Source organism: Aquarana catesbeiana, linkage group LG13 (assembly GCF_042186555.1).
Source record: "Aquarana catesbeiana isolate 2022-GZ linkage group LG13, ASM4218655v1, whole genome shotgun sequence".
NCBI lineage: Eukaryota > Metazoa > Chordata > Amphibia > Anura > Ranidae > Aquarana > Aquarana catesbeiana.
In genome coordinates this window covers 119,479,372-119,506,696 of record NC_133336.1, presented here as the reverse complement: position 1 = coordinate 119,506,696, position 27,325 = coordinate 119,479,372, and the positions used below count along the sequence as shown (strand labels likewise).

General features: G+C 41.7%; 1 protein-coding gene across 2 annotated transcripts in view; it reads right to left on the bottom strand.

Annotated features, from left to right (window-relative positions):
* The window catches only part of ARHGAP5 (Rho GTPase activating protein 5), a 113,445-nt gene that overhangs the window by 36,801 nt on the left and 49,319 nt on the right, over positions 1 to 27,325 (bottom strand). For both annotated transcript variants that reach the window (XR_012237193.1, XM_073610624.1), the window contains exon 3: positions 14,830 to 14,974. Coding sequence is in view for 1 of the 2 variants with exons in the window: in XM_073610624.1 (XP_073466725.1) it covers positions 14,830 to 14,974 (145 nt within the window). In the remaining variant the exon portion in view is untranslated. The remainder of the gene's footprint in view (positions 1 to 14,829; positions 14,975 to 27,325) is intronic.

Below are 27,325 nucleotides of genomic sequence, written 5' to 3'. Positions count from 1 at the left end.
TTCTTCTAGGGGGTTTCCTGATGTGCAGAGGAGCCACGAGCACCGTTGGGGGACCCCAGAAGACGAGGATCGGGGCCACTCTGTGCAAAATGAACTGCACAGTGAAGGCAAGTACGATATGTTTTTTTTTTGTTTTTTTTGAAACACCAAAGGGTTTACAAACCCTTTAAGAGCCAGTTCAACACCAGAAGCAGTTCCGTGCGCTTTTTATCAGCATTAAAAATGCATGCACAGTGTTTTCCATGTATTCCAATAGCTCTAGTTCACACCAATGCAGTCAGTTCCAATTATTTTCCGCACCGGAACTGACTGCACTGGTGTAAACTAGAGCTATTGGAAAACACTGCACATGCATTTTTAGGGCCAGTTCACACCACAAAAATGCACTCATACTAGGGCTGGGGAAAAAATTAATGTAAATCTTGAATCGAGTTGAGAGGTCAAAACGATTCAAAATTTAAGCAAATCGATTTTTTTTTTTCACCGCGCCGGTCCTGAGGAGCTGTGGGCAGGAGTTTTTAGGCGAGGCTGCGGCTTCGACCTATTCCGTGAGGCCAGACGCCACGGACTAGGCCGAAGCCGCGGCCTCGCCTAAAAACTACTGCCAGCAGCACCTCAGGACCGGCGCGGTGTCAAAAAAAAAAAAAAAAAACGCGATTCGTAATGTGAATCGAGTTTTTTTTTTGGAAAATCTCCCAGGCCTAACTCATACATTCCGGATCAGTTTTTGCTTACAGTTCACACCACACGCAGTTCAAGTGCAGCGTGTGCGTTTTTGATACAATTTGCTAGGTTCCAGTACAGTTCTGTGCAGAAAAAAATGCAGCACGCACTACTTTTTTTTCTGCACCGGAAACTGTTTGCACTGGTGTGAACTAGAGTCCTTGAAATACATGGAAAACACCGAATGGATTTTTAGTGCAGAAAAAAGTGCACGGAACTGCATCTACTGTGAACTAGTACTTAGTGTAGAGAAAAAGCACACGGAATTGCATCTGGTGTGAACTAGCACTAAGGCCCCTTTCACACGGTCGGACCGTTCAGGTCCGCCTGTCAGTTTTGACGGCGTACCTGAACGGGCGCTCCATGTTAGCCTATGGAGCGACGGATGTCAGCGGAGACATGTCCGCTGACATCCGACCCGGTCCGATCCACTAAAAGCAGACGGATGGCCCTACGTTCAGATCAGTCGCTGGCTGATCGGGTGAGATCTGATGAAAACGGACATGCTGTCTGTATTTGTTCGATCTCCCCATAGGCAGCAGCGGCGCTGGACAAGCCCCTCCCCGCTCAGTGAGCAGAGAGGGACCTGTCATCCGCCGGCTCAGCGGAGATCAACGGAGAGATCTCCCGCTGAGCCGCCGGACCGAGGCGGACTCCGTGGAAGCGGAGTCCGCCTCGTGAGAATGAGGCCTAAAGGAGAAGTCCAGCCTGAGCTCTTTTGGCTGGGCTTCTCCTATGGGTCACAGGAGTGCAAATCATTTTGTACTCCTGTGACCAGTTTTCAGCAGAGAGCGGACTGAAGTCACCAATATCAGTCCAGTCTGGATCTGCCAGGTGCCTGGACTGATAGCCGGTCTCCCCGCCCCTCCACTGCTCAGCGCTCCAGTGAACGTGAAGGAGCAGAGCAGGAGAGCTGCTGATTGACAGGCAGTAGCTCTCTGCTCGGGCAGCCGAGAGAACCGAGCCATCGGTGATGTTCAATGGCTCAGTTCTCAGTGCAGAGATGCCGGGGGACAGATGCAGCATCGGCCCGATGCTGCATCCACCTAGGCAAGTATAAAACTGCAATAACCCCCAAACCCATACTTCTCTTTTAAAGATAAACTAATCCTTTAAACTCAAAATCGAACCAAAAAGAGAGACACCCTAATGGATTGTTTACACTTGCTTCAAAACATGGCATTTGACACTCTTTTTAAAAGCACTCTAAGGCCTCATTCAGACCTCATCGTTTTGTAGCTTGAAGCTCCAAAACGCAGGATTAATTAAATTATTCTCTATGGAGATGGTACACATCTCCACCCAGTCGCCTGAAGCTCAAAAAAGTTCTGGAGCTTTTTTTGCTGCTCGATTCAAGCATATTTGAGCATTTTGGGCATGTTTTTATCCCAATAGAAATTAATAGAAACTCGCCATTCGCGTGTTTTTTTTGTGCGCATCTGCTCATTTTGTCGTGCACTTGTGTGCGATTTTCTGCTCAAATTAAAAATTGGAAAACATAAAATAGCAATATATGAATAAACGTAAACTAAATTCACAAATAACTAAAAATCATCATAAATCAATTTAATAATTTGTAATACATAAATGATAAATTACCCCAAACCTACAAATATTAAATTATAAATATTAACCACTTCAGCCCCGGAAGATTTGGCTGCTGAATGACCAGGCCATTTTTTACGATTCGGCTCTGCGTCGCTTTAACTGACAATTACGCGGTTGTGCGGCGCTGCACCCAAACAAAATTGACGTCCTTTTTTTTCCCACAAATAGATCTTTCTTTTGATCATCAGGTATTTGATCATCTCTGCGGTCTTTAATTTAATTTTTGCGCTATAAACAAAAAAAGAGCGACAATTTAAAAAAAAAAAAAAAAAAAAAAAAAAAAAAAAAAGGAAAAAATACAATATTTTGTACTTTTTGCTATAATAAATATCCCCTTTTTAAAAAAAAAAAAAAAAAAAAAAAAAGCAAATTTTTTCTCAGTTTAGGCCGATATGTATTCTACATATTTTTGGTAATAAAAAAAATCACAATAAGCGTATATTGATTGGTTTTCGCAAAAGTTATAGCGTCTACAAAATAGGGGATAGATTTATAGCATTCTTTTTTTAACTAGTAATGGTGGCGATCTGCAATTTTTATCAGGACTGCGACATTATGGCGGACACATTGGACACTTGACACATTTTTGGGACCATTGGCATTTACAGCGATCAGTGCTATAAAAATGCACTGATTACTTATAAATGTCATTGGCAGGGAAGGGGTTAGCACTAGGGGGCGATCAAGGGGTTAACTGTGTTCCCCGAGTGTGTTTCTAACTGTAGGGGGAGGGGACTGACCTAGAGGATATGACAGATTGTGATTCCTAGCTATTAGGAACTCACGATCTGTCTCTCCTCACAGAACAGAACAGGGATGTGTTTGTTTACACACACACACGTCCCCTGTTCTGCCTCTCGTGCCTGTGATCGCTCGTGGCCGGCGGTCATCGGCCACGAGCATCGGCACCCCTGCAGAGCAGTGGGCGCTCCTGCTATCCCGCTTAAAGGAGCCGACGTATAGCTACAACGGCTCACGAGATCGTGCTGACCTGCTGCAGTATGACGACAGCGGCTGGTCGGCAAGCGGTTAAACTACCTGTTTAGGGGGTGTTTAGGTATTTATTTTATTTTTTTAAGGGTTATTAAGGTTAGGGGTTAATTATTTACCATTACTTTGTATTTATTATTTATGATTATTTTTATTTGTGTATTTATTCTAGTAGTAGTAGTAGTAGTAGTAGTAGTAGTAGTAGTAGTAGTAACACCCCAACCAAAAAAAAAAAAAAACCCAATGTCAGGAAGCTAGTTCAGCGAATGTCAATTCTGCAGCTACTGCTCGTGCACGACAGATGAGCTAAGGCTAATAGCCAGTGTGCATTGACACGTAGGCACCTCCTGACCACCCTGTTGTCGTACTGTGGATGACCCCGGCTCACCTTAACTACGTACCCGACTATGGCAGTCACCAGCTATCAAGCTACTGGCACCCGTGCTGATTTGAGCCTTGTGCCTCTGTCACCACATTCAGGGGTGCTCGGACCAGAGCTGCAAGGCAAGCCCTCTCGTCAACCCCGCCTCCAACCAAGGTACGCGACATCCTAACCTAACCTTAGCTCTAACCCCTTACCTTAAATGAAAAAATAAATGAATAATAATAAATTAACCACTTGCCGACCAGCTGCCGTCAATATACTGCGGCAGGTCGGCACGATCAAGCAAACAGTCGTAGCTATATGTCGGTCCCTTTAAGCGGGATAGCAGGTGCGTGCACGCCCACTGCACAGCAGGGGTGCTGATGCTCATGACCGCCGAGCGATCGCGGGCATGAGAGGCAGAACAGGGATGTGTGTGTAAACACACACATCTCAGTTCTGTGAGGAGAGAGAGATTGTGAGTTCCTACGAGCTGGGAACCACGATCTCCCATCTCCTATAGTCAGTCCCATCCCCCACAGTTAGAACACACACATAGGGAACACAGTTAACCCCTTGATCGCCCCCTAGTGTTAACCCCTTCCCTGCCAGTGACATTTATACAGTAATCAGTGCATTTTTATAGCACTGATCGCTGTATATTTGTCAATCGACCCATAAATGTGTCAAAAGCGTCCGCCATAATGTCAGTGCCTCGATAAAAATCACAGATTGCTGCCATTACTAGTAGAAAGAAAAAAAAAAAAAAAAAATACTAAAAATGCCATAAATCTATCCCCTATTTTGTAGATGCTATAACTTTAGCGCAAACCAATCAATATACGCTATTTGCAATTTTTATTACCAAAAATATGTAGAAGAATACATATCGGCCTATACTGAGGAAAAAATTTTTTTTTTTTTTAAATTGGAGCTGTTTATTACAGCAAAGTGTACAAAAGGGTTTTTTTTTTTCAAAATTGACGCTCTTTTTGTTTATAGTGCAAAAAATAAAAATAGCAGAGATGATGAAATACCAAAGGAAAGCTCTTTTTGTGGGAGAAAAGGACGTCAATTTTGTTTGGGTACAGCGTCGCACGACCGCGCAATTGTCAGTTAAAGCGACGCAGTGCCGTATCGCAAAAAATGGCCTGGCCATTGAGCAGCCAATTCTTCCGGGGCTGAAGTGGTTAAAAAAATAAAAGCAAAAAAAAAAAAAGCTGAAATACCAAGCAACAAATGATGCAACATACAACAGATGATAGTTTTCTCTATTGGCTAATAAAAAAAAACCACCAAAGCTCAAAAAAAACGCGTGCAAATCGTGCATACAGACGCACGAAAAATGCTCAAAGAAGCTACGCTCAGGTGTGAATGCAGCCTCAATGCCAATTAAAGCACCAGTCACTAAATAAAAATGGTGATCCTACAGTCCTGTTCACACTGTTGCATTTACTTTGCTTCAAAAATTATACCCTCTGTCTCTTTCATGTTGCTTTAATGCTTCTCCAAAGGCAGCATATAAGTCTTTCAGAGCGCTCCTTAGCTGCAACTGCAGTGCTACAATTAGCTTTAATTCAGCGTTAGCCTTGCTACGCTTTTAAATAATTAAATCATCATGGTAGACGCTTTAACATGTTAAATTTGAAGTGTAAGGGAGCCCTTCATATACCAGAAAACACATTGCAATACACTACAGAGAAAAGGTGCATAAAAAAAAAACAATCAACCAAGCTTTCAAGTGCCCAGACAGGACCTCAAACCAAGGGGAGAAATTAAGCATATACAGCATCTCACAAAAGTGAGTACATCCCTCACATTTTTGTAAATATTTTATTATATCTTTTCATGTGACAACAGTGAAGAAATGACACTTTGCTACAATGTAAAGTAGTGAGTGTACAGCTTGAATAACAGTGTACATTTGCTGTCCCCTCAAAATAACTCAACACACAGCCATTAATGTCTAAACCACTGGCAACAAAAGTGAGTACACCCCTAAGTGAAAATGTCCAAATTGGGCCCACAGTCTCAATATTTTGTGTGGCCACCATTATTTTCCAGCACTGCCTTAACCCTTTTGGGCATGGCATTCACCAGAGCTTCATAGGTTGCCACTTGAGTTCTCTGCCACTACTCCATGACGACATCACGGAGCTTGTGGATGTTGGAGACCTTGCGCTCCTCCACCTTCCATTTGAGGATGCCCCACAGATGCTCAATAGGGTTTAGGTCTGGAGACATGCTTGGCCAGTCAATCACCATTATCCTCAGCTTCTTTAACAAGGCAGTGGTCGTCTTGGAGGTGTGTTTGGGGTTGTAATGTTGGAATAATTCCCTGCGGTCCAGTCTCCGAAGGGAGGGGATCATGCTCTGCTTCAGTATGTCACAGTACATGTTGGCATTCATGGTCCCCTCAATGAACTGTAGCTCCCCAGTGCCGGCAGCACTCATGCAGCCCCAGACCATGGACTTTCCTACCACCATGCTTGACTGTAGGCAAGACACTCTTGTCTTTTGTACTCCTCAGTTGGGTGCCGCCACACGCTTGACACCATCTGTACCAAAAAAGTTTATCTTGGTCTAATCGGACCACAGGACATGGTTCCAGTAATCCATGTCCATAGTCTGCTTGTCTCCAGCAAACTGTTTCCGGGCTTTCTTGTGCATCATCTTTAAAAGAGGCTTCCTTCTGGGATGACAGCCATGCAGACCAATTTGATGCAGTGTGCGGCATATGGTGTGAGCACTGACAGGCTGACCCCCCCCCCCCCCCCCCCCCCCCCAACCCCTGCAGCAACACTGGCAGCACTCATACGTCTATTTCCCATAGAGAACCTCTGGATATGACGCTGAACATGTGCACTCAACTTCTTTGGGCGACCATGGCGAGCCCTGTACTGAGTAGAACCTGTTCTGTTAAACCGCTGTATGGTCTTGGCCACTGTGCTGCAGCTTAGTTTCAGGGTCTTGGCGATCTTCTTATAGCCTAGGCCATCTTTATGTATAACAACAACTCTTTTCAGATACGCAGAGAGTTATTTGCCATGAAGTGCCATGTTGAACTTCCAGTGACCAGTAAGAGAGTGACAGTGATAAATTTAACACATCTGCTCCCCATTCACATCTGGACCTTATAACACTAACGAGTCACATGACACCAGGGAGGGAAAATAGCTAATTGGGCACAATTTGGACATTTTCACTTAGGGGTGTACTCACTTTTGTTGCCAGCGGTTTAGACATTAATGGCTGTGTGTTGAGTTATTTTGAGGGGACAGCAAATTTACACTGTTATACAAGCTGTACACTCACTACTTTACATTGTAAGTAAAGTGTAATTTCTTCAGTGTTATCACATAAAAAGATACTCCAGTTCTAGCTCTCAAACACCCTCATGCTGGGAGAGAACCAGAAGCACAAGTTTAGGACCTGCCCTCTCCCCTCTGCATTTTAGTGGCCAGCCCTTCAACTCTTAAATGCCTACCCAGAGTCCCACCACCTCTTGGATGCAAATTTTCAGAATCAGGCTCTAGAGACTGGAAGAAACTTGAATATGCCATGAACACACTGCAAACATAAGCATACTGAGAGGGTAGAATGACTCAAAACCACATAGGACAGATAGTGCCCAAGGTTTGCGGAGGCTGCCCTGCTCCCTGCAGAAGTGCATGGTGCTTAAAGATCTCTAGAGGGGAAGGATGAGCCGTCACACCATCCCAGCACAGCACCTAAGTAAATGCGACTCCATCACAACTTCCATGCACTTCCATGCAGTTCTGCTCCTATATTGTAGGAAACACCAAAAACTGAGGAGCTGTGGAAGGTACTGCTTTATAAGAGCTGACCCTGCCATGTCTCCTGTGACTTAAAGGTGGAGCTGTGCGCTCATGTGCTGTTCTAAGGATGATTTGGGAAATATTTTATCAAGAATATATGCTTTTTACTTTGCATACTATCCTGCTTTTCCCACAGCTCTTTAACACTACTATTCTCTATTTGTTTACTTTCTGAAACATCTACAAGGAGTTATACATAGTAATTTACAATATACAAACCCACTAATAGGCACTAATAAGCTAACAGACATACAAAGCAAAGAGATATTCAATGTTAGCATGCTGTAAAACAGTAAGAGCTCTGTGGATAATTACTCCCTGCCATAAACAATCAGCAGTTTTCCCTTTAACTCATCAATTACACAGTATGAACCAGGACTATAGAGAAACACTGAAGGGTTCACTAGTGTTGTAGCCATTTTAACACAAAACTAAACACGGTCAACTTCATGTATATCCTGAGTTTCAAGAAGAGCCACAAAAAAAACAAAAAAAACAAAAAAAAAAACAAAAAAAAAAAAAAAAAAAGATAGGGTCAGCTACAGCAGAAGTGACTCAATGGAAAAAGAATAGGTCGGGAATAAATTTACACAGTTGTGAGAAGGTGTGTGAACTTTCAGCAGTTAAAGGATAAGTTCACCATATTCAAGGTGAAACAGGTTATAAAAAGGATCGGCTGCCACTCCCCCATATTGATAGCTAGCGGGGAAAAATCTCCCGTCTGTCGCAATTTTTAAAAAATGTGTCCGGCAGTGCTTTGCCCACTCGGTTGCATCATTCATTCACAGTGTTTTATGAATGGGAAAACTACAAATCCCAACAGCTTTATTGGCTGTCGGCTTGTACTTCTCAATGAACTACTACAGCACGGTGAGCGATGCCGTAGTTCATTGTCTGTCAGAGTGTAATTGGCTTGCCCGTACAAGGTACGAGCAAGTAGATAGACTGACAAATCAGCAGGAGACCTGCATGGCACCAGCGATATGCTAATCACTGGTGCAATGCTTTACAGGCTCCTGAGATAAAAAATAAATGTACATTTTTTTACCTGCAAAAAAAAAAAAAAAGAGTGCATTAATTTTTTTTTGCCAAAAGGTGAATTTATCCTTTAAATCATTTATTCCTTTCCACATTGTACTTCTATTTTAGCCTACACCTACTAGCTTAAGACTTGCAGAGACTTCATACCTGAATCAAACAGGACATGGTCTGTGTTTCTGTGTGATTCATGCGCGCTTCCACATGGTCTGATTTTGCAGACTATTCATTTGAATAGGCTTCAAATTGCACCGGACCTCTCAAAAAGTAGTGCATAAACTACTCTTAAAAAACATGCCGCACCAAAATCGTAAGGTACTGCAGTACCAAGTGATAAGGTAGGGTCAAGACAGACACATTTAAGAAACGAGCTGCAAACATGCATCGGACTTGCATAGCCATAACGGCACGCTAGCCACGATTGAGATGTAAATGCATCCCAATTGTTAATGACACCTCAAATTGCCATTAGTATGCCATTATGGTGATGCAGGTGCGATGCAAGTTTGTAGCTTGTTTCTTAAATGTGTGGCAAAGCGCACCATGTTTGGTGCAGGTTGCTGCACAATCGAAGATGTGCAGATGTGATATGCATCACAAATGTTCATGAAACCCCTATCAGTTAGCAGACAGGTGTTTTGCAGCACTATAAACGAACTGAAAAAATGAGCAACAAAAAGATTCTTTAAAAGTAAAATTAAAAAAAAAAAAAAAAAAAAAAAAAAAAATCACGGATCTCATCAAAATAGGAATCACTTCTATCTGAATGATGATGCAACTTCTGTGAGTCAACATAGAAGCCTATGGGGCTGAAATCACACTGGAATGCAGTACCTCTTCCAAAATTCCACTGTGCTGTCCTGAGTTACATTGATTAGGGTGGGCACCATTGAAAAAAAATGTGATTTCCCATGTGACTCTGTGCGACTCAAGTGGCATCAGAAGTCGCACTAGTGTGAACCAGGGATTAATAAAGAATTATTATTATTATACAGTATTTATATAGCGCCAACAGTTTACGTAGCGCTTTACAACTTGAGGGTAGACAGTACAAATACAATACAATTTGATACAGTAGGAATCAGAGGGCCCTGCTCCTTAGAGCTTACAATCTAAGAATGTTGCACAATGAACTTCTGTGTTCCCCTCTTTTATGAGCATTTGATCAAGCATGGCAAGTGGAGAGTATGACAAGCTACCATTTGTTTCTGGGAAGTCTGAAATAAATATGTATATTGTATAATACATTATCATACAGCAAGCTTTGTTTGGCGCTGCAGGGACCGGTGGGTAAAGTAATTATCTCTGTTGTCCTCTCCACTTGAACAAATGAAGCACGAAAAAACGTTTTTTCCCCAGAGTGGCACTCCTGCTCAAATCGCCGTAGCTGTACGGCGGGCGTTTTAAAGAGTATAGGGAGCGCGTGTGACGTAGGAACCAATGCACGTGGCAGGTGGCTGCCGGCTACCTGTGATTGCTCCTGAGAAGGGCAGAACAGAAATCTGTCTGTGTAAACAGACAGATCTCTGTTCTGTCAGGGGTGAGGAGACTGATCTGTTGTTCCTACTGCTTAGGAACCACGGTCGGTCTTCTTCCCCAGACAGTCCCCCCCCCCCCCCCTCCCTCAGTTAGAAACACTCCCTAGGACACACATTTAACCCCTTGATCGCCTCCTAGTGTTAATCCCTTCCCTGCCAGAGTCATTTATACAGTAATCAGTGGCTATTTCTAGCACTGATCGCTGTATAAATGTCATTGGTCCCAAAATAGTGTCAAACGTGTCCGCCGCAATGTCACAGTCCCGATAAAAATCGCAGATCACCATTACTAGTAAAAAAAGAAAAGAAAAAGTAATAAAAATGCCAAAAAACTATCCCCTATTTTATAGACGCTATAACATTTGCACAAACCAACCAATCGCTTTTTGCGATTTTTTTTACCAAAAATATGTAGAACACATATCGGCCTAAACTGAGGAAGAAATTCGTTTTTTTAATATGATTTTTGGGGATATTTATTATAGCATAAAGTAAAAAAAAAAAAAAATATTGCTTTTTTTTCCCCAACATTTTTGGTCTTTTTCTGTTTATAGCATAAAAAATAAAAAAGGTGGTCAAATACCACAGAAAGAAAGCTCTATTTGTGGGAAAAAAAGGTAAATTCTATTTGGGTACAGCGTTGCACGACCGTGCAATTGTCAGTTGAAGAGACGCAGTGCTGTATCGCAAAAAATGGCCTGGTCAGTAAGTGGGTAAAACCTGCCGAGGCTGAAGTGGTTAATAAAGGCCACAGGCACTTTTCACCAATTTGTAAAACACTACACAAATATACTTGTTTTTTTTTTAAAGGAAATGTACATTGAAGAAAACCAATGTGAAATGAAAGAGGATAAATGGGTACTTAATGGTATATTAATGTTTGTTACAAACCTACACCTATTTTAAACTAAGTCTGGGAAAGCAGGGGGTATTCTACAATACACACAAACTAGCTGGGTTTTATGAATTATAACTTTCTGAAAATTAGGTGAACATTACCTTTTCCATCATGCAACCATACACAATTATATAGCTACTATGTACTTACAAACCATTTATAATTTAGCATGTTTTGTCTGTATTATTTTTGAACATGTATGCAGAATTGTTGGTTAACTTTTGTAAACCCATATTTTAACAAAAAAAAAAAAGAAAAAAAAAAAAAAAAAAAGGGGAAGAAAGTGCACAGGCATACAAAAAGGAGAAATGTATATGCAGCTTAATGCACTCTAAGTAATAACAAAAGATCATTGCAATTAAAAGGTATTCCATACAATACCAAACCATATTTTCCACAGTAGCCTTAGGCAGAAAAATGAAAAGAATATTTGTTATAGCTGAACCTTCTGTTTATTTAGGTTGGGCAATTGTAACAGCATCTGCTTCCTTTCTTGCTTGTTTGGAGCAGCGTGTGGCTGGGCTTGAAGCGCACAGCTTGTGTTGCCTACCAGATACTTAACACAGAACCAACAGCTCCTTAACACATTCCTCTCAGTTGAAAATAGTGTAAAAGGTACACAAGCAAAGGACAAAGCCTTTAAAGCAGACAGAGAACGCAAATCGAATCAGAATCAACACCTCCTCTGCCGGAGTCGCCAACGCAATGCCACGGCTAGATCACCACCTCCAGAGTGCTGACGATAGATGGTCTCCATTTAGTAAAACTAGTAGGTGGGTAGATTCAGGTGGTGTGTAGAAAAAGTGGGTGGAAAGCTACTTCAACTAATCTCTTTCATAAGAGGCTGTTGCAAACAAACCTATAAACTGATGGCCATTTGTGTGACTCTCCATTGTACCCAAAACATTGTCACACAAAATGATCTTAACTAGCAACGACTTATATCAATATAATTAATAAAGCTGGAATGCTCAAAGGAATGTACATTTAGTGTGCACATTTTGATTCGCTATTGCGGTGTTTTACTACCCTGAAGTAAACTGTAATGCGACTTTCACATTTTACATGCTTGCTCTTCCATAAATGGGTACAGATTTGGGGATCAGCCAGTAAAAACAGGTTAACACAATCACTCTTCATCCCTGATTATTAACTACTGAGAAAAAAAAAATATCTTTTACATGTAGAGCTGCACGATTTTGTCTAAAATGAGACACTTTTTTTTTGCTTAGGAATTTCTTTAAAGTGTATGTTTCAAGTGTATTTTTTCCTAAAAAATTGTGTTTGAAAGACCGCTGCGCAAATACAGTGCAACATAAAATATTGCAACAATGCCATTTTGTTCTCTAAGGTCTCTGCTAAAAAAAATTATATATAAGGTTTGGAGGTTCTAAGTAATTTTCTAGTAAAAAAATACTGATTTTAACTTGTAAGCAACAACCTCATTTGCAGACCAAGCTCATTCCTTTGATCTAAAAGAACCAAAAGATACTTTGTTTACAGACAATGTTGATAAAAAAAAAAAAAAAAAAAAAAGCTTGAAAATGTTTGACAGTAGTGAGTGAGCAGAGAACGTCTCTGCATTTACATGAATGAATCACGGTAATGCTGGATTCAAATTGTAAAGGGGGATTGAATTGAGAGCACGGTTTTTTAACGATTAATCCTGCCGCTCTAGTCACATGGGTGGTCGACTCAGACATGCATTGTAATAGGAAGCAGTAAAGCAGAACCACTATGTAGCACTGCAATGCAAAAAAAAGCTTGTGTGCCAAAATTCAAATATGGCTTCCCCCACGAAAAAAAAAAAAAAAAAAAAAAAAACACACAATTACATCGCTACAAGGCTTATAAACATTGGCACACACTGATATTTATATCAAGCTGATCTATTTTACATATATAACTAGGGGAAAAAAAATCCCTTTAGAATAAAAATTATTAGAAACAAGAATAGTCTGCCGTATTAGAAAAAATTGTTTAGGTCATTTTGCTGCAGTGCAAAATAGGCTAATCACAAACTGACAGCTCACCTAGGTGGATGCAGCATCAATCCAAAGCTGCATCTGTCCCCTGCCGCCTCTAGACATGAGAAATGAGCAAGCAAAGATCGCTCTCAGTCTTCAGTGAGCCGAGAACCAGTGACTCTCAGTCACCAGCTCTGCCCCTCCAGTGTTCACTGGAGCACTAGGCTGGGGAGGGGGGGGGGGCAGGAGCAGCTGGCTCAGTTTCCCAATGGCTCGCTGAGAGGCTGACCCAACTGGCATCTGGGTGGATCCGGACAAAGTTAGGATTGACCCAGAGCTTGGACCAGCTGAGCGTTGGCTTAAAACAGTTTATAGGAGTGCACTTCGTTTTGCACTTTGGCCCTACTTCTCCTTTAATTTAACAAGCTGAAATTAGAAGCTGATTGGCTACCAGGCACAACTGCACCAGATTTTGCACTCTCCAGTTTTAGTAAATCAACCCCTATATTTACAGTTAATGGATTAGTATCTGAAGCAAAATATTTGCATACATAATGCAGCATTCTACGGCTATAGCCATTTATTGCCATACTTTTTTGCACACATGTAATGTAAATGTAAAGATGCTTGCTGGCAAAAAGGAAACCAATACAACTTCCTCCATAGTAATTACAAACATGGATTTGCCAAAATGGATTTGACTGGTTGCTATGGGTAACAACACTTTAAACAGTCGTGCTACTTTTTGTAAATTCTTCCCACTCGAAAATGCTATAGCTTGCGCCTAGGTTCACAATAGTGCTGCTGCATAATGTGTTTTTCAGTGCATCTCTACATGCGTTTTCATGCTTCCAACAAAAAAAACTGCAAAAATGTACTAAAACTGCGTAGATGCATTTTTATATCAGATTTCAATGTGTTACTACTAAATTCAATAGGAAGACCTATAAGAAGAAGCACCTGCACCTTTTCAAAAATCGCACTGCACTGATATGAGCAGCACCATAGAGAATAATGTGATTTCCATTGTCGTGGACTGCAGGATAAACAATTAAAAAAAACGGCAGACGCTGAAGAAATTGCACTAGTGTGAACAGGTCCTTATAACAAATCAAACCCAAAATTCATTCACTAATTGTAAACATACATGACCTATTAGGCCCCAGTTGCAGAGGCCTCAGGTGGCAATCACATGGACTTGCTATTAAGATAAGGTCATGGTTGATCAAAGAGCTCAAAACACTATATATGAAAGCCTATGGTTTTTCTGCACCTAAACCATGCAGGCCTCCGCACTGGTATATAGGGAAAAAAACAAAAACAAAGCAGCTCTTGCTGCATATCGTACTTTTTTGCCACAAAATGTTCTCAAGTTTTTGGGGCTGGATGGTGCCCAGCATCACTTAACCTGGAAAAATCCAGTACATACTGTGTCACCACTGTGCACTTGGTGTACTGGTGCACAACTCTCTTCATGAGGGAGGATGGCCAAGCTCAGAGAAAAGGCAAAGGGACCTACAGTGTCACATATCTGGCTTCCCAAAGGTAATAATGCAAACTTAAATAAGTGACAATGAGGGACAATCTGCAAGCAGAGTTCAGAGTTGGGCTGTAGTTTGATCTAGTTTCAGCTTGTATTGGCAAGCTTACCAGTACAGGAGGGTTTGCCTAAACGTTAAATCAAGGTACCTAGCCATTAAAAGGACTTTTAGAGAATCCCGACAACTACCACGAATTCATATAAGCACCATCAGTCAAAAAGTTAAAAACATTTACCAGATTCTATAACAGGAGATTTACAAAGTTCAGCTGGTAAACACTAACACTACACTTGCTAGCGCTTTATACACAGACAACTTCATACCTGAGTCCTCAATGTAGTCCACACATTTCTTCACAAAGACTGGAATAGGCTTCTCTGGGGTCACCAGCTCATGAAGGGGCTTGCCAAAATAATTACTTTCCCAGTTCCGCCGTGTTGGTGGGTTAAAGGGCTTGGTCTTCTTTTTCTATCACACAAAATAAAATTAAAATATTAAAAATATATAAAAACATAACATTTTGAACCTATTCATAATGGATATCAATATTTGGTGTTTGTATCCAAACTGAAGTGAAAATCTATTTCACACTTCTATTCCTGGATATCCTGTACGAAACTGACATACGCAGATGCCTAGTTCTGCCTTTCAGCAAGAAAGCAGGTGGTTTTTATCGAAATGCGGACACCACAAAAAGTGACCCTTTTTTTCCCCCCTCTTCTTCTCTTTTTTTCTTCTGTCATTTGTTCTTTCCTCCTATTCTATATAGATATACAGTAATGTGAATAATTTACACGTAGATGTGCTCCACACTATATAAATTGAATATTAGACTTTACATTTTTAAATTCTAACTATAATATCTGAATTGTATTAAAAGCCGATATAGAGCACTCTTTTTATACCCTAGATGGGGAAGATACTGTATGTGATTAAAGTAAGGTGTACATTGTACCCTGAAAACATATGTAGATTTTTTTTATATACATATCTCTTTTGTATATTGTAAATTTTTGTTTCATATATTTGAAAATCTTAATAAAATATTGAAAGAAAAAGTGACCCATCAGCTTTATCAACCTGAAAATCATCCTTTGTGCTCTATGCTAGAGGGTTCTCTGTTAAAGTGTAAGTTCACCTTTACAGAAAAATCTGTAAGGTGAACCTACACCGTCCCCCCCCCGCAGTCCCGCTGACCTGGATCGCAGCAATCTCTGGTTCTAAGCCCCGGTATATCTGCACCAGGAACCCAGGGCTTAGAAATTCTCTCTGCAGCCACACGTCTTCCCCATAGCTGACAGGACGGGCTATGCGGCTGCTGATTTGTCATGGCCACCCATGTGACGGCACTGACCAACTAGAATGCTCCAAAACGTCTCTCCTGACGAGGGACGTTTTGAACATTCAGCTCAGGGGATTTCTAAGGCCCAGACTCTTGGCGTGTATATACCGGGGCTTAGAACCGGTGATTGCCGTGGTCCAGGTTAGTGGTGGTGGGGGGGACGGGACGGTCGAGGAGGGTGACCTGTGTAAGTTCACCATACAGAGTTTTCTGTAAAAGGTGAACTTACCCTTTAAAGTAGAATTCCAGGATTTTACTAACTACGCTTAGAAACACTCCCTCCCCCTTTCTAACACCTATACTAACTAACCTGTTTACAAAATAAAAGTATTAGGACAGTAACAAATCGATTAATCGACAACTAATCGAATATGAAAATAATTGTCAACTACTTTCATATTTGATTAGTTGGCCTGCATACAGAATGCATTATTTGTTTACATATCAGGAAACAGTGCAGCACACATACTGACACGTATGTATGGTGTACTGAGCTGTAAGTGAAAATGTGTGAGGAGCAATGTCCTATGGGACATGTAGTCCTGGGCAGGAAGTGAGTGGTTCTAAAGGCAGAAGTTTTTTTTTTTTTATCTTGCTATAGAGGCACTCTATACTATACTTTGCAGCTTGCTATTAGGACAATCGGAAGGCAGGAGGAGGCAGATGCATTGGTGGGGGACCCCAGGAGAATCAGGGCTGCGCTGCCCAAAACCACTACACAGAGAAAGTGAGTTTAACATGTTTTTTTTTTTTTTTTTTATATAAAACAAACACTTTAAAAGATTCTGTACAGGGAAAGATCAGCATCTGAACCCAAAGAAGGTGGAGGACGATAGACTGGAGGTAATTTAACAAATTACAATTCAATTTAAAGTAAACTTGTACCAGTTTTGTGCATTAATTAAAATGATCTCAGCCATGAAAAAAAAAAATTATATAATATATATATATATATATATATATATATATATATATATATATATATATATATATATATGCGCAATTATCTGCTCTTTTTGTACTAGAAAGGGCTAATTTTAGTTCTTTTTTAACCCCATTATGACAGGTGATACAAAAACAAGCGTGCTGCTGCTACTAAACGTCTTAGTCCTGGTTCACACCTATGTGCTTTTTTGATGCTTTTTGCAGAAACGCACTAGAGTTCATTTAACATGGTTTCCTATGGCACACGTGGGCAAAATCGCATGTACAAAAGCACAAAACGCACAGAAAAAAAAAGCACTGCAGAAACGGATCAAAAGCAGACTGCATAGGTGTGAACCGAGCCTTATGCTGGCCATACACGTATCGATTTTCAGACGAGAATATTCATTAAGAAAAATCAAAAAAGCTTTGTTTATAGAACGGTTTGATGTTCTGAAACAGTGTTTGATAGCCGCTCTTAGATGCAGGCGGTGACATGCAATAAATCAAAAGACATCATTGCGCAAATAAATAGAGTATACAGAGTTAAGATTCTTCAGCAGATACACTCACATGAGCCTGGATAGTTTGTGCATGGGTTTAAAACACGAACAAAGCTTTTTTGAATGGACCTATTTACAAAAAAATTTTTTGGCATTGTATTGGACTCTACAGCCTTCATCAAGCCAACTGCCTATGACAAGGGAGTCTGTCATACATAATATATTACAGTTCAGTCTGGAAGGAAAAAAAACGGCAAAACCGAAGTTCTTTAACCACTTCAATGCCAGACACTTTCCCCCCTTCCTGCTTAGGCCAATTTTCAGCTTTCAGCGCTGCTGCACTTTGAATGACAATTGCGCGGTCATGCCACACTGTACCCAAATTTTTTTTATCATTTTGTTCCCACAAATAGAGCTTTCTTTTGGTGGTATTTGATCACTGCGTAGTTAATTTTTTGCACAGCAAATAAAAAAAAAAAAAAAAATAATTAAAGACCGAAAATATTAAAAAAAAAAAAAAATAAAAAATAATGTTTGTTTCCGTTATAAAATTTTTAAAATAAGTACGTTTTCTCCTTCACTGATGGGCACTAATATGCAGCACTGCTAGGTGGCACTGGAATGCAGCACTGATGAGCATTGATAGGCGGAACTGATGGACACTGATGGGCATCACTGATAAGGAGGCACTGAAAGGCATTAGTGATGGGCACTGACTGGCACGATACACGGCTTTGCCTGTTTACACTGTGATCAGCCGTGATTGGACATGCCTGATCACATGGCAAAAAGCCTCCGTCAGAGGCTCTTTACCGAAATAGGTGTTGCGGTGTGTCAGATTGACACGCCGCATCACCGATCGGCTCGCCGGCTGTTATCCTGAAAGACATCATATGACGTCCAGTCAGTATAACGGAACCACCGCCTGGCCGTCATTCTGCTATATGCCGGACGGGAAGTAGTTAAATAAAAAATTTGATCCGAGTCTGATGATATTTATCAGATCCAACCTCTAATAGTATATGTAGCACTAACTCACGGTGGAGTTGCTGGTTTAAGCGGGTCTGTTACCTTCACTCTGCCTCTCTCTGTTTCACTGGCACCGGGTCTAGGGTTCCATTGAGTTTACTCCTGGACAACACACGCACCAACACTGGAGTACGTTTTCAATGCTTTATTAAAACAAACGACTTAGGAAGTAGCAGGAAAGAGGTAGAAAGGAAACTTGCAAAAGAAACTCAAATATTCTCTGGTAGGGTTCTCTTGACAAAATGTCCTGGTAGAATTCAAATACTATCTGAAATGCGCTCCCCTCGTGGGACACACTCCTTGCTCGTCTGGATAGGCCTCTCTCACCGGTCTAGCAGCCAGCACGCAGCACGAATCAAAGTCTCTGCCACAAACTTGGTTGGGAACAAAATCCGTACGATCCTCTGCCACAGAATGTATAGATTTCTCTGTAGTGAAAGTCAGTCACAGTGCTTAAACCTTTAACCCGAGCCGGCAACACTATGCTGCATAGTTACTTTTGGATACGTCCTCCAACCGAGTCACCAGGCCCCTCTATAGACCAGCACGCTGCGTGATCTCTCCAAGACGTGTCCTCCCCTGGGATCTCCTCGGTTGTCCAGCTTCGTCACACAGGACCGACAGCTCAGGACCATTCCTCGGCCGTGGTGGTAGGCTCCAGACAAGCCTCTGGACCCACCCCTGCGCTGCTGTATCGTGGGCCTCCCGATCGGAGGACCAAGAGGTAGCTCCTTAACGCATACCTTTCGGCCAGGAGGGCCAGCAGGTGGCTGCAAAACGAACTCCAAAATATGGCGTCTGTCCCATAAATACCGTCGCCCAGAATGCAACTCGGAGGACCACCTCCTCCGAGCGTGCCTCCGGGACAGAGGAGCATCCATACGCTTCAACACGTTGCCTTTCCAACCCTGACCAGTGGCAACAGCGACACACACCGGTCAGCACGGAAACACACACACGTCGTCAGCCAAGCTGGAACAGAGGCAAACTTTAACCTTCCTAACGCACAATTTACTAAATTTACCTAACATGCGGTAGATTGCAAATCTAACAGCGAGATAGATAGATAGATATATAGATAGATATATTCTGTTATTCTCAGCGTGGACTAGAGATTTTGCTCCCTAACTATATAGTTGGTTATTTAGATTTACCACTGCATATAGAGATTTAAGGATAAATTGCTTATTTTTTTTAAACTTTACATATTAAACTAAATTATACACCACACCCAAAGGTTATTATCCAATTAATCAAAATAAATCAGCTAATCGATTATCAAAATAATCCTCAGTTGCAGCCCTAAAAAGTATGTATGTACCTAATCTCAGTCAGCTCCAGTCTGGTCACATGATCTTCCGTGTCAGCCAGCACCAGCTAAAAGGGAAGAGGACAGAGCTTAACAATGACTGGTAATTCCTGAGCAATGACATCACCCATATGCTTATTATGGTCTGTTGTCGGCACTCCCTCCTCTCCCCTGCAGCTGCCACTGCCTGACACAGGGGAGCTGATCCCATGACTGGACCGAAGCAGCCTAAAAATAGTCACGTATAGACATCTCTTTTTTTTTTTTACACAGGTTAGCTAGTATGGGTGTTAGGAGGGGGAAGGGAGCATTTTCAAGCATATTTAGTATAAGCTCAGAATTGTATTAGGTTTCCACCTAACATTCTATTAACTATGAGCCCTTCAATTCGTGGGGCATACTTCATTAAAAAGGTAAGTTATGTTAACTAAAGCCCAAGAGGTAAAACTGGTTAATTGGCAACAGGTTAGTAACATGACTGGGTATAAAAACAAGAGCATCCTAGAGAGCCGGAGTGTCTCAGAAGTAAAGATGGCCACAGGTTCACCAATCTCCGGCGTCTAAAAATTGTCGAACAATTTAAGAATAATGTTCTTCAACATAAAGAAGCAACAACTTGAAATATATAGTCATCTACAGTACATAATATCAAAAGATTCTGAAAATCTCTGATCAAGGGACAAGTCAGTGGAAGAAACAGACCTCCCTGGGTAGAAACGAAGATCTTGGTCTCAGGACCACTTTGCTCCTATGTACAACAAGAAAAGGCACTTTAAAAGATTGGGATGACAGCTCAGAAAACGCGCCTAACAGACGTAATAGCCACCAGGAAAGCAACCCTATATGTGACGTCTTCGATCTCTCTAAACGTCTCAAAGGGGAGGGGGGGCTCTGAAGTAAAGAGAGCACCAGGTTGGGATCCCAAGAGGACACAGAGGCCAAACTGGAGTATTTATGTGAGCAACTTCATGAAGAAAAGTTTTGATTAGAATTGCAAAGTGAGATGTTTCTGAAAAGAATGGATATGGCAGAAACCTGTCCCTTAAGGGTACTCCGGGTCAGACGCTTGTTAAGATGCATAAGGGCTAAAGTATGAGTATTTCCTTGGGGATCAGCTTCCTGTCATTGGACCAGGCAAAATAAAATTTTTACAGTGAAAGGGATTCTGGAAGATCTCAGGGTGCAGAGACCATTCCCCCAGGTATAGAAAAGGGTAGCTTAGAAAGTCTGCCCAGCAATTGTTTATGCCAGGAATGTGGATGGCAGAGATAGCGTGAATGTGATTTTTACACCCAGGAGAGTATCATGTTTGTTGCTCTTATGGCCGCTCCACTTCTGGTGTTCCCAATGGTTTTTGTAGGCCACTTCTATAGTATTGTACAACTGCACTGACTGGGTGACCTTGCAGAAGAGGATGTCCAGTGTTGTGGTGTTAATGGAATTTTGATGGCTCTCAATTCCAGAATCTTGATGGGGAGTCTCAACTCCTCTGAGGACAAGGTCCTCTGAACTAAGGAGTTGTAAACTATCCTCCAGCCTGTAAGGCTGGCATTCATTGTCACCACCTTCCACAGCATGGGAAGAAAAGACTTACCATGCTAGAGAGATTTGTCTGGCTGGACAGACGCAAAGAATGTCAAAGTGTATCTAAAAGTTCCATAATGTTCGATGTTGCACTGAAGCGGTCTTGAGTGAAACTGAACATTTTTCTAGAGAAAAGAAAAATCTGGCTTGGGTTATGCGTAAGATTAAACCCATGTAATCCAGACAGTTTAAAGGCTAGAGGGCAAACATTGGCAAGTTTAACCACCCGAAGGTTTGAAGGAACTGAATAGTCTTGGATGTTGGCAGACAATGTTGTGGCTGAAGAATCCTTCAGCAGAAGATCGTCAGAGTACCCTGTGAAATGAAAGCCCTGGGATCTGCAGAAAGAGCATGGGGAGAGCCCGAACAGTAGTACTACAAAATAGGAAGTGTTGGTCTCCCACAGCAAAAACACAGGAGGGGCTGATGTGTAGGGAAGAGGAGGATGCGTTTTTCATGTGTTCCAGTGCCTTTTCCATGTTCCAGTACAGTTAAGTGAAGGAAATTTGCAGCATGTTCTACTTTTCTGGAACTGAAAAGCACTGGAACTGACCGCACTGGTGCGAACTATGCCATTGGAAACCATATAGCCTTTTTTCCAAGCATTTTTGATGCAGAAAAAAATGCCCTAGACTGCATGTGGTGTGAACTGGCCCTTAATCTGTTTAGACATTTTACATCCAATGTGGATTAGATGCCGCCATCTGGTTTGGGGACCGTGAACAGGTTTTAATAAAAACTTCAGAACTTTTCCCCTGTGACTGAAGTTGACAAAATCTGACCAGTAATCTGTTCATTTTGAGCTAATGTGGTTAGATTGAAGGGTAGGGAGCGAAAGAGGGGCAGAGAAAATCTTACCCTTTTGAAATGACAGATTGGACTCAGGGGTCTCTGATGCAGACTGGTGCAAATGCCAACAGAGGTGACAAAAACTTGGAACTACCCTTATTTTATTCTTTGTGGCCTCTGCTTTCAGAAATTAATAATGCTTTGGGGTTTTAAGTTTGCTTTCATGTTAAAAATGTTCACTTTAGTATGTCCACACAATCAAAAAAAGGCTTGGACAGTATTAATCCAGTTATGTAATAAATAAACCATTAACTACTGTAACTTTTAATACAACTATACAAGTACTTTAACTTCTCTTTATAGCACTGAGACAGACTGGACCAGCAATGTGGTCAACCAGGGCATTTTTACACTAGCCTCCGCATTGGATGACTCTTTAGAGAACATTTGAGAATGTTGCTTCCCCACTCCCTTTTTTAACCCCTAAAAACCCACATCACCATGCTGCAACTAAGTAGTTGCAATGCTGCCCTGATAAAAACGTGGTACCAAGCCAGAGATTGAGCGAGATATGAAATTATAGTCATCACAGTAAGATGATCCATCGAGAGTTGATAGCCAAGGTGTTTTTTTTTTGGGGGGGGGGGGAATTTACTGACTTTCCCCTTACCAGGGCTTACATTTATTGTGGAGGAGCAGTCTCGACAGTTGGTTGATTGCAGTTGGGTCACGTTTTTATCACCCTCCCAACTGTTCCCCCTTAAGCTGCAAAGGCAGTGCATGCATATTGCACCATGGCACAGCAAAAATGATCCCCCAGTCCCATCTTCCCTGTGCCGCGCTGCAACATGCGCACGCTGCTTTTGCCGCTTAAGGGGGAACGTTTTCATTAAAAAGGCAAGTACCTTTATAATTCAGGTAGAAAGGTGTTAAACTATAAATAGGAAATGCAGGCAGAGTATACCTATGGAACAAATTGAGATTCTGGGATTATCTTTCATCCGAGTTCTGCTTTAATATGCCATTTCGGTGCAAGCGAGAGAGAGGTCAGAATAAAGCAATTGCCTCTTCTGCACCAATGCCAAGTAAAACCAGTTCATGTAGATTTATAGTCCAGAATGGAATTTTAGTGCTATTAGTGCCATAGATTTACAACAACAACAAAAAAAAAAAAAAAGTATGCATATTTGGTTAGGATACTACATAAAAAATAGGAAGAGATCAAAAGCATGCAGTAACTTGTATTTTACTTCAGCAAAAAGTAAATACAATCTTTCACATAGGGCTGCAATATTTCGTTTAACAAGAAATGTATCATCTATTTGCTTAGTGTTTATATAACAATCACAAAAATATATATACAATATATTGAGCACCCCTGATGTGTTAATGAGTGGGACTTCAATCTCAGATGACTAGAAAATTCAGCATATGGAGTTGCAAAAAAAAAAAAAAAAGTCAATAAACGTACACTGCTGATGTGAAGTAAACTAAGCCACTTGATTTTTTTTTATTCCAAACCTAAAATGCCTCTTTTGCAGAAGCAGTTATTTAATGCGATAAGTGGATACAGCCATTACATTGTTAACATATGTGTACATACTAATACACACTTCCTACGTGCCTTTAATGCTAAACACTTGAGCTTCTATTCAAAAAAATTACATCCTTAATTTGAATAGGAAATTTAGGTCAAATCAGATTTTCTAAAACTACAGGAAAATACAACGTCAGAAACAATTTCAATCAGAATGCTATTGTTTTAGACAAGCACATTCACTGAATAGCTGTTGTCAGATATAAAAGCTTACTCGAAGAAAGGTCCAGGTTGCAAACACAAAGCTCTAGCTCAAAATTTAAATTTGTTTTATTGTGATTATACTATTGAAAAAAGCATTCTCTTCCAGAGTGAAATATTGTTTTCATCTCAGGTGCATCGCTATATCAAGGCATCCCTGAGAGTGTTCTTGTAGTGGGATAAAACTTTGCAAAGTGCCACAATGAAGCAATAGCTGGTCCTTCCATGCCTGCACAAAGTGTCAATTGTCTTCCAGAGTGGCTAGGTAGACCCCGATCCAGGATAATTCAACGTGCCAATAATGTATGTCAGTTTGTGTTTGCTTATGATCTGTCCTCTCCCATCTCTTGGCTGGTTGGTCTGTGGGGCCGACCCATCACACTCAGCAAAACAAAAAATCCTGACACCTTCACAGCTTCTCTCACCCTTGGAACACCCCAGGCAGCTACCATTATGGTGAAAATCAAACAGGCAAAGCGGGCAAAGCCTCTGTAGAACGCATTGCAAAGTTTGCTTGGGACCCTGCACAAGATGGCAGAGGAGCAAGCCAGCCTTCAGGCACAAAGGGAGACAGAGTGCAGCTGGGACACTAAAGGTGAGCCTGTTACCCCACTCATATGCCCACAGCCCTGCAGAGATCGGCAATAACAGAGGGGAAGTCAGTCCTTAAACAGACTGGAGGAAGGAGACGCTGAGCAGGGAAAGCTTGATCAGGATAAGGAATCGCTGACTCAGATCATGAACGCTATACAACAGTGTCAGTCTGCCTTTATCAAACACATGGATAATCTACAGGTGGACTTATCTTTTTGTAAGCAAGACATGCAACAAACAAAAGAAAGGGCTGCAGCAGCTGAGTAGATATCCATCTGGTAGACTTTCCTAAAGGGGTTGAGGGCAGACAGCCTGAGGATTTTTTATTTTTTTTTGGGTGGTGGCTCAGAATCTGGAAGGGGCAAATTACTCTCTCCTGTTTGATATAGAACGCACCCATCGTATCCCAATGGGAGCCCCACCAGGACCCCTTAAAGGCCACATCCTGCACTTACAGGATAAAGAACACATGCTAAGAGTGGGCAGAGCCGCACATGGTTTGCAATATAATAGAAACGGTTTATCAGTTTACCTAGACTTTTCCATGAACAAAGGACAAGTTTTACGCATGTTAAAAAACGACTCAGATCTCAGTATGGCTTACGGTATGCTGTACCTTGCAAAGCTACGATTTATGGATGGTGGCAAATCCCTTTTTTTTTTACCCCCCTAGAGGCGTCAAGGTGGCTGGATTCCAGGGGGGCGCAATGGGTCTGCAGCTGCCCGTCAGGAGAACTGATACCTCCAACCCCTGTTGAATTTATCTGTTCCAGTTTCTTTCCATCACGATGACGTTTTTCATCAGAAATTATGCTTCTCTGAGCTGCACCTGCCTGTCTGGAGATGAACTGTGTGCTTTCCCTGGAAGGTGACGTAAACTTGACTCTTTGCTGTTCAAATCGTCAGACATTCCAGCATGTGTGTCAGATGAGAGTTGTGGACTACAGCAGGGGGGATGGGCGTCACCCTCTGCCTACAGTGAAGCATGGGAGACTTTAGTTCTTTTTTTTTAACCCATCTAATAATGGGCATGATTATATACAGTACATGGAAGCTCCTATGCTATAAATGCTTATAAGTGGTGGTTCATATCCCTTACTAGTCTTTAAATTTTCTTTTAAATTAGTCTTTATTAATACTTTATTGGTAAGGGTGTGTTTACAGGATGGTCAGCTCATTGCTTTGAGCAAGCCTGTGTGTAGCTGTCCCCCACAATTGGTATAGTTCTGGGAGTGATGCGCATGGAAGTTGGGGTCTATGTGCAGGGTGGGGGGGTATTTGGGTTTTCCATTTAGTTTTTTATGGAGTGCATATTACTGATGATTTCCTAGTCTGGATTACCCATGTAGGTGAAGTTTTGGCGCTTCCTCCTCAACAAGGGACCTTAGACCTCAGAGGGCTACTTTGGTTGGATGATGACTATATGCCTGCATAGATATAATGGCTTGTATAATATTCAACAAATGCAGCCGCCACATTTAAGGACAGGCATATTGCAATGTATTAAAACAGGATCCTTGACTTACCAGTAAAATGGGAGTACAGTACAGGCTTCTTAAATCCTTATAACTGGGCTATATATAACTGCCTTCGGGTGATTAGAAAAAAAATCTGCTGGGACATTATCCATTTAACCACTGCCAGCAAGCCGCAATTTCATAACATGCAATAGAGATATCATAAGAACACAGAGGAGGGTCCTATGTCCTGCACTGTATTGCAGGAAATGTTTTTCTACTAGTAAGCCAAAAATCCTATCTTCCTGGTTGTACAGCACAGGACACAGGTTTCATTAATCCCTACAACTTAAATGCACTAAAAGCAGTACAACTGAGGTGGGCATTAAAAAACTGCCAACAGACCCACATAACCAAATATTAAAAGTGTATGTTACCACATGTTGTAACACATACTTGTTTTAAGAAGTATACCATTCTTTTTGCATTGCTTCCTTTGTGTGAAATAACTGGTTAACCCGACAGTCCCTCTGCTTTCGTATTTCAAACAGGCGATGCTAAGCATGTAAGCACATCCATCTTTGAGGGGGGGGGGGTCAGTTTGCAGGCTGGTCTAGGAGCATAGCCTGCCTATTCTCCAATGGCCAAGACGTGTGTTGATACTCCCTACTGCACAGCTCATCACTAGGTAGATTAGTGTACTAAAGTTTCTTTGCTTCCTGCTGACACCCCCTCCCCCCACCCCCTAAAATGCTTTAGAAAAGGTTCAAAAACTCAAAGCAGCCTGAGGTCCATTATGCCTGAACTTAGCATTAGAAGAGGCAGGAATATCCACCTGGTAGAACTTAAAGGGGAACTAAATGCATCGATTTTCTTAAAAAAGTTACATTCAGGGCTGGTGTCATGACTGATCACATGTGCAGCACCATGGCAACTGCAGATCAGAGGATAGGATGGCAGCTTCCTTGGCTCTAACAGATAGTAGGGGTTTAGTTATACTTTAAGAAACATGTTAAATGAAGCCCAAGAGTAGTCTTGTAAATCTTAAAAAACGGAAGCCTGATGCCAGATGCCAATAAGCCTATAGAGCACTAACAGATCTGGTAAAATGAGCCTCAACAGTGAAGTCCATCAGACTACAAACCTCTGATAATCTGTCAAATCCACCCAGCAATGATGGAACAAGATGCAGGAAAACCCTTGCGAGATCCCTCAGGAAGCACAAAGAGGTAATCCGATTTCTGAAAGTAAGCAGTAGCTGAGAGTAAACCCTGGCTTGGGAGGAACAGCATCTTAAAAAAAGAACAATCTTCCCCACATACTTTATCTGCTTCCAGACTGCTCTACGTACATTTACTGCAGCAGGGCTGCCCTTCAGCACAAAATCAAGTACCTGTACCCGATTTTGATTACCAGGTCTGGGGCGCGCGAGCCGCTGGTGACCCGCTTCTGCTGTGACTGAACACAGCGGGAGCCAATCAGTGGGTCCG